Below are 8,250 nucleotides of genomic sequence, written 5' to 3'. Positions count from 1 at the left end.
GGACACCGACGCTTTCTCACCCCCTTCTTCGTGGCCCCTCTCACCGTGGTTTGCGTGCTATTCTTCCTTCCTGCCGGCCTGCCTTCCCAGCTAGACTGGTTGATCCGTACCTTTCTCTGCCTCTCCCCTGCTTCATCCCGCTCATCGATTCAATCGCAGGTGCGCCCCGGAAGGCCGAATCCCGGTTCTGTCCTTTGTTTTCACGGTTTCTGGGGCGCGAAATGGCACCTTTTTGTTGTTCTTGATTCCTGAATTTGCAGATTGGTTACAGGGAAGGGGACGGCCGCCCATGGCGGAGCTGGTGGGCCCGCGGGTGTACAGCTGCTGCCATTGCCGGAACCACGTTTGCCTCCACGACGACATCATCTCCAAGGCCTTTCAGGTGAATGAAGAGGGGTGTTCTTGGGGATTTCAGATTCCTTCCTAACATGGGGGCCTAGTTCTTCAGTAACAGTAGCGCTGGGCTGACTGTTTTTTGGCATCCTATAGTAGTAGTTGTCATCAGTCAATGAGTGAAGAGTTCCCTTAATTTGTCTTTTGATGAGAACACTATTGGTTTGGCTGCAACAGAACTGAAGAAGCTCAGCAGCAACCTAAAAGCATGTCTATTTGCTGCATTAATCCTAGGAGCACCCAAAATCACAGTTTGAACAGAGTTTCTTTAATTCTTTGGTTGCTGCATTCTCAGGGACATGAATCTAGTTGATTGTAGAGAAAACAGCTGCAATTCATTTAGATGCAGAACAAGTTGTAGTTTGATATAGCCTGGATTTTTGCTCTGTGTTTGGAGGATGATACTGTCTCTCCCTTGCTCTTCTGACTGTTATAGGGAAGGAATGGTCGTGCATTTCTGTTTTCTCATGCCATGAACATAGCTGTGGGGCCTAAGGAGGATAGGCAACTAATGACAGGGCTTCATACGGTTGCTGATATCTACTGCCGTGATTGCCGCGAAGTACTGGGTTGGAAATATGAGAGAGCTTATGAGGAGTCGCAGAGATACAAGGAAGGGAAGTTCATATTCGAGAAAGCAAAGATTGTTAAAGAGAATTGGTAGTGATTAATGATTTGGCTATCCGAAGTCAATTGTGAAAGATGCAGTCAATGTCTTTGTACATAGCTGTCGGCTGTCGCCTGTAGGTTCCAATATTTTGGTGGCATGATTGTGTTCATGCCATTTGTAATCTGCACTCGTTCTGTTCATTTTTGTAAAGAAGACAGATGCGTGCTTATCTGTTTGGTAAACAATGTCATTCATAAATGAATGACTTGTTCTTTGTTATTTTTCCAGTTGTTATCCATCAGAATTATGCTAATTGCATACTATAACTAGCCACACATTTAATAAATTAAAAAGAAGTCATAGTGTCAATATATCAGCCTGCCTCAGCCGTGTCTTTTTTTCATTCAAATTTACAGTTGCTGAGAAATCATCATGCACTTGACGAATGATGTTCTTCAATCTGTAGTTTCCTTCTCTTCTTGTTTGTATGATTGATATCCTCTTTACTAGCAAGTTTTTCCATATTCTTGTTTTCGGAATGTTCTCTCTTGTTTCTCTCCTCTAAGTTCAAGTCCACACCATGTTTTTCGATGTTCATCCTAGGATGGTTAGGATGATAACTCACAGTAGTAGAAATTGCTTGTTCAACATGCTTGATATCAGATGCACTTGCGCCAGAACATAAAACTTGGATGTTGATTTGCTTGAGAGATTTCAGGTGCTCGATGCCAAATTGCAGACTGTATGCTTTTGCTCTGATTACATGGACTGTTGTGGATAGCCTCTCCAGCTTTGGCATAGCTCCTGGTTCAAACATCAAGCATGTTCCTTCACAACTGAAGAGGAGCTCTTTCAAGTATGGGAATCCTACTCCATGAATAACAATCGTATCATCTTTCTGGGGTGACTTCAACCATAAGTCGAGATAAAGTAGAGAAGGCAACTCTCTGAGTATTAGTATATCTTCATTTGTTAGTTCTGCAATGTTAATATTTAAATCAATGAGGTTGCAGAGTGGTGCCATCCACCTTGGGACTCTTGGGAGGAAGTAATATGCTGACAGTCGGAACTTCTGAAGGCGATTGGGTGGTGGTGACCAAGAATCCAGGAACTCAAGGGAATTTAAGTTTCGACTGCAGATTGCGAAGGATTGAAGGTTGTTTGTGCCCAGTTTTCCTAGAGTTGTCATCATAGCCTCTTGGTGCTTCACATTTCCAGAAGTAAAATCTGTCCAATTGATTGCAAGTTCCATCAAACTTTTCAGATTACCAAGTTCTTGTAACGCACTTGCTGAACTGCGACAAATGTCAAGACCAGATATGGCTCTTAGGGATGTCATGCTCCCAATACCATCTGGTACCTTTACTTTTCCCCACGCGTAGCCACCACTGAGTATATACTTCAGTTGGTCAAGCCCAGTTATTGTTCCAGGTAACTCTTCTATATTTGTATCTCTTATGTCTAATGTTTCCAAAGTTTGCAGGTCTCCTATTTCCGGTGGGAGGTTTGAAATCCATGTTCTCCGAAGGCTGAGATATTTCAACTGAAACAAGTTGCTGATCTCTTTCAGAGAATTTTCACTGAATCCCTGGCACCCCTCAAGATTTAATACTTGCAGGACTCTAAACTCAGATAAAGGAGGTACAAGGTTGGCCTGAGCAAATGAGGTTAGTGTTCTAACATGATACAAGTTCATCCCCCCTTGTATTTTGGGAATTTCTGAATCACACTGGATAGATAATCGGCGAACATTGCCTTGTACAAATGAGGTTGGAACTGGATGACCACCAATCAAAGTGACAAAATTCTCTTCAATTGCCTTGGATACTATAAGCTCAAGCATAACATCATGAACCCGGCAAGCATGGGCCCTACCATCACTTTTTATATCCATTGGTTGGACCATGCTTCTATTGATGAGTTCATTGAAGTAGCCTTCTGCAACATCCTCCAAACTTAGACATCTTTCTACACCAACAAATCCTTCTGCGATCCATTGCTGAATCAGACTATCCCTTTCAATCTTGAAGTCCTCAGGATATAGACTGAGGTACAGCAAACATATTTTCAGGTGGTAGGGAAGGTCATAGTAGCTGAGCGAAAGTATTTGCTTCATGCCCTCTAGATCAGGATTCTTTTCTAAAGCAGAACCTATAGAGATCAGCAATTTCTCCCACTGTTCCTTCAACATGACAGGCTTGCTAGCTAACAAACTAGCAATGCTGATTATTGCTAATGGTGAGCCACAACATTTCTTCAGGATCTGATTAGAAACTTCCTTTAATTGTGGAGGGCAACCTTCCTTGTCGCCAAATATTCTCTTGAAAAACAGGACCTTTGAATCAGATTCATTGAGTGGTTCAATTCTGTATACACGATCGTCAGGGTCAGAGCAACATGACTTTGCTACCGACTCAATTCGTGTTGTTATTAGGAGCCTGCTGCTGTGGTTATTCTGAGGTATAGCACATCACACTTTTTCCCATGCTGATTTGCTCCAAACATCATCTATTATAATGAGGTACCTATTTGAAATATTGAGCAAGATTTAGATAACAGATGATGGAGCTATCTTCTTTAAAGCAGTGAATTACCAGCAGACAATAAATAAACCAATTCAGACTTACAAATTGAGCTTGAATCTTTCAAATAACCTAGGGGATTAATGCTCGATATATTAATAATACCAATCTGAGTGGGAAAGCATTCCTATATACAACTGTCTACATTCTTTGGTGATATTGTCAAAAATAATGTGCTGTGATTAACAGTCCATTGCTAACATTCTTATCCCAATATTCCATTGTTAAGTAAGTTTTAATAGATGAATAGCCCATATTGTAAGCTATGAAAAAAACAATTGTAGTTGTTCTACAATCCTAAGACATATATGACTAAAGGTACAACTGTACTCGCCATTATTCCCAAGGTTTTAATTACTTATTTTTGTGACTTCGAGGAACAGTCACAGAAAAGTTGTAAGAGCGAAGAGCTATTGCTGGAGGCCTGGAGCTATCCTTCATTGTACGTTAGTATTAAAAAATGTAACATATATTTTTCCAAATATAATTCTTAGTGGGAAAAACAATAATAATAAGATAGAGTACCTGAGGTTCCAAATATGTATGATATAATGAAACTAGAAGTGATAATGCTATAAAAATTAACATAATTAGTAAGACGCATATTTGTTGGAATAATTAAAAAGAACGAGATATGGTGCCTTGCTAGGTTTTCTCATAATTCAAGTTTACAAGGAATATCAGCTATACAAGGGTTCTCTGATCTTCGTCTCTAAAAGAGTAATAAATAAATGTTAGGATCTTATCTTTGTTCTCAATTTTTGGATTGAAGAATTATTACAAAAGGTCATGATGATATGTTACATAGTATATATTCTTGATGCTCTCAAAAGTCATGGCACATCAAGGTGTCACGAGACTTTGACGAGGACTTGAAATGAGCTACATCTTCTTTTTTTCCAAACTGCACAGCCTGGTCTTATATATATTCTCCAACACCGTGTCTAGTTGGCATCAAAGCTTAAACTGATAAGAAAAACGTAGGTAGACAAGACTTATTAATAAAAAAAAGACTTGACATGCTTAATTACCTTCCATTAATCAAGCATTCCCTCAGCTTGCGGATGAGTTGGCCTTCCTCCCATGTGTCCACACCGTCAGCTGTAACAAACATGGCACCATTTATGCCATTTCGAGTGATTTTGGTGATCGTATGACAACGAAATCAATGTGACTAATGGTTTTGTTAAGTGAACATTTCTAGATCTCAGGGATGAAGTAAAAAGGCCATACAAAGCAATACACAAAGAAAGAATTCAAAGAAACGCTGAATTGGATGAGTTCTGCAGAAAACAGAAGCACCGGAAGAACCGATGCATGTAGTATCGGTGCATCCGATGGTTGTCGGAAGTTCCGACGCCCTGGCATCGGTGCAAATCTGAGCACCAAATGGAGATCAAGCGAAGACCAAGTCAAGATAGCCAAGTCACCGGTTGAACCGACGGCGTAAAGCTAGGCATCGGTGCATTGGATGTACTATGTTCCAGAGACGATGTCAAGCACACAGGAGCCAATCCTCTAGCACAGGTTCAACCGATGGTGCATCGGAGCATGGGGTCGGTGCAATGACGTCAGCAGAAGTGGGAGGTCCAACGGCTAGTCCTGGCGCTGTGTGTGACCGGTTTGACCGACGCCCTATGCATTGGTTCAACCGGTGGTCCCTGGAGGCACTGCAACTGTGTCAGGAAGCCAACGACAATTTCAGTTGTTGTGAGAGACCGGAAGAACCGATGCCCTATGGTCGGATGTTCCGATGCTTACGCAGAAAACTGGCCAACGGCTCGTAACGGCTCTCTTGAGTTGGTGGCCTATATATATGTGCTCCCCTGACCATTTGAAGATTGCTGGAGTTGCTGAACATTCCACACACACCCAAGAACATCTCCAAGCCATCCAAGAGCATAAAGATCAAATCCTTAGTCCTTAGCACAAGTTTTGTGAGTGTTAGTGCAAGGTTAGCTCTTGAGTGAGTGATCAAGCAAGGTTTAGATCATTGTGCTGTGGTTCTAGAGTGAACCATCCTTGTATCTTGGTGCGCCGGACATCCTTGGAGTTTTGGTGGCTCGCCGGCACGTCAACGACCCTCCGGCTTGGTGTGGAGCGGCGTCGACAACTTTATGCGGGGGATGGAGACCCCTCCTTCGTGGGCAATCTCCCTTAGTGAAGATCGGGATCAAGGTGACCATGATTGTGTTCACGGAAGAGACTTGATTGTCGGGAAGCGATACTCTTAGTGAGTGCTTCAACAACGTGGACGTAGGGGCGTCTTTATGGCAAACCGAACCACGGGATAAATCCTCGTGTCGAGAATTCGCTTCCTCGCATCACCAACGGCACCGTCTTCACTATTGGAGCTTCTCACCAAGAGGGGTCTCCTTCCCCGCACAAAGTGTCGTTGCCGCTCCACACCAAGTCGGAGGGTCACACGACGAGTACACAAGATGCTTGCCGCAGCAAGGCTTTCTCTCAAGCTAGTTCTCTCAAGAACTAAGCCTAAACAAGCACTAAGCACTCTCACAAGTGTGCTTAAGCCTATATGATGTACAATGAAGCTCTAAGATGGTTGGAGATGATCTTTAACTCTTTTATGCTTCCATAGTCTCCAGCACACTCAAATGACCCGGCCTTTGGGGTATATATAGGCAGCCCAAGCAAATATAGCCGTTGGAGAAAAGCTGCCAGAAAAAACACTTAACGCCGGTTAATCCGACGCACCTCCAAAAGCCATCATCGGTTCAACCGGTGATACTAAACTGCCCACCTTAAAAACTAGCCGTTACGTGTATGGGTAATCAACCGATGCTGCGTCGGTTTAACCGGTGAGTGTAGTTGTCATGTGAACTCTAAAAAACAAACTCTCTGGACAACTGCACCGACGTTCACCAAGACTCAATCGTCGGTTCATCCTGTGTATAGACCTTGCCTCAGCTACTGTGTCCATTGCACCGACGTATTCAAATTCACTAACGTCGGTTCAACCGGTGAAACCAAAATTCCTAGTGTGCTCCAAGTCAATGCACCGACGTATGTGATTTTCTCAGCGTCGGTTCAACCGGTAATACTAAAGTATCTCTGTCTTGATTTCTTTGACTTGGATTTCTTCACGGAGACCCCTCCTTCGTGGGCAATCTCCCTTAGTGGAGATCGGGATCAAGGTGACCGTGATTGTGTTCACGGAAGAGACTTGATTGCCGGGAAGCGATACTCTTAGTGAGTGCTTCAACAACGTGGATGTAGGGGCGCCTTTATGGCAAACCGAACCACGGGATAAATCCTCGTGTCGAGAGTTCGCTTCCTCTCATCCCTCTCTTTAAACTTCCGCATTTCTTATTGCAACTTGTATGCCTTTACTTTCTTAGTGTAGTATCGTGCTAGGATTGTCTATAGGTTGTAAAACTCTTTTGGGATGAGGGTTACACACTAAGGTGAACCGTAGTTGCACATCTAGATAGCTTGTTTTAGTTTAAGTTTTGTGCAAACTAGTTGGAGCCATAGGTTAAGATTTTAATTGTGCCTAATTCACCCCCTCCCCCTCTTAGGCTAGAGCACCCGATCGCTTTCATCAGCCCCACCATGCCCGACCTGCGAGAGCAAGTCCTTCAAGAGCTTCTTCATGTCCAGCTTCTGCGACACCGGTGCCAAGGCGCGGCAGCCGAACTGCCCTCCAACCCTCTCGGGAACACCGTACCTCCATGGCGAGGGTCGTCATGCCGAGACCGCCAGGCCCGACGACTGAGAGCACCTTGAGGGTGGCCGTGGCTCCACCCATCACCCACCCCACGATGTCACCCACGGCGCCGCCGACGCCGACCAGATCTGGCGCGTCGGCGTAGAGGGCGTTGATCCGGGGATCGGCGGCGGCCGCACGGTCCCCTGGCGGAGCGCAGGACATGTCCTCGCCGTACTTGTACCTCACCCGCCGCTCACTCACCTCGGCGGCGCGGGCCTTGAGGCCCTTGAGCTCGTTGGCGAGACGGAGGCGCGTCCCCGCCGCTCTCGCGAGCTGCGCGACGCGGCTCACGAACCCTTGGAGGGTACCCGGGCGCCCATGGTTGGTAGGAGGAGCAGCGACGCCATGGGCGGCATTGTCGTCGACACGGTGCACGAACTCGTCCACGGCGTCCTCAACGTCATAGGCCAGCTCCCTCACCTCCCTGGTCCAGGCCTTGGCCTGGGCGTCCGGGCCGGGCTCGGCGGAGAGCTGCTCGAGGAAGGCGTGCATGCTCCCGAGCTCGGCGCGGAGGAAGAGCGAGTCGGCCCTCGCGCCGGCCATCAGCTCGTACCTTGGCATGACGATGGAGTTGAGCTTCGCCGCCAGGGAGGCCATGGCGCCGGCGGCCAACGACGCGCGCTCCATGGCCGTGGTTGGTGCGCCACCGTCAGGGACGACGACAAAGGGATCGATCTCCCTGATTGGTATGGTGGTGCTTCGTGTGTTGGAACTTGGAAGTGTATCATCAGGACATGGGACTAGCTCATTTTTATAGCCGGGGTCTGGACCTGCCGCCGTGAAGCTTGGGCTGCTCCATGGTCTTTAGTCTTCAGCACACAGTCGAGTCATGGTTCCAAGTCTAGTGTATCAGTCAGCCTGCGACGGGAAGAAGATTTGCAAGCAGGCAGAACAGGACCGTGCGCGCGTGGCGTGATGAGGACCGTCCGATGGAT

General features: G+C 46.0%; 2 protein-coding genes across 2 annotated transcripts; one reads left to right on the top strand and one right to left on the bottom strand.

Moving 5' to 3' along the window:
- On the top strand, positions 1–1,297 carry LOC120686419 (protein yippee-like At4g27745). The gene is made up of 3 exons (XM_039968622.1): positions 1–159; positions 261–382; positions 830–1,297. The coding sequence occupies exons 2-3, from the start codon at positions 290–292 to the stop codon at positions 1,055–1,057; spliced, it is 321 nt and encodes a 106-aa protein (XP_039824556.1). The 5' UTR covers positions 1–159; positions 261–289; the 3' UTR covers positions 1,058–1,297.
- Positions 1,298–1,373: 76 nt separating this feature from the next.
- Positions 1,374–4,144, bottom strand: LOC120686418 (disease resistance protein PIK6-NP-like). Its single transcript, XM_039968621.1, has one exon. The coding sequence runs from the start codon at positions 3,192–3,194 to the stop codon at positions 1,434–1,436; it is 1,761 nt and encodes a 586-aa protein (XP_039824555.1). The 5' UTR covers positions 3,195–4,144; the 3' UTR covers positions 1,374–1,433.
- Positions 4,145–8,250: the final 4,106 nt, after the last annotated feature.

This window comes from Panicum virgatum, chromosome 8N (genome assembly GCF_016808335.1).
Source record: "Panicum virgatum strain AP13 chromosome 8N, P.virgatum_v5, whole genome shotgun sequence".
NCBI classification, from domain to species: Eukaryota; Viridiplantae; Streptophyta; class Magnoliopsida; order Poales; family Poaceae; genus Panicum; species Panicum virgatum.
Note: the sequence above shows the minus strand (reverse complement) of the source record. Positions and strands in the feature narration are given on the sequence as shown.

What these genes read in the sequence shown, in the direction of transcription:
- LOC120686419 (XM_039968622.1), top strand. Translation starts at nt 290, where the DNA reads ATGGCGGAGCTGGTGGGCCCGCGGGTGTACAGCTGCTGCCATTGCCGG. An exon ending in TCATCTCCAAGGCCTTTCAG is followed by an intron (nt 383 to 829) that starts GTGAATGAAGAG and finishes TGACTGTTATAG; the next exon opens with GGAAGGAATGGTCGTGCATT.
- LOC120686418 (XM_039968621.1), bottom strand. Translation starts at nt 3,194, where the DNA reads ATGTTGAAGGAACAGTGGGAGAAATTGCTGATCTCTATAGGTTCTGCT.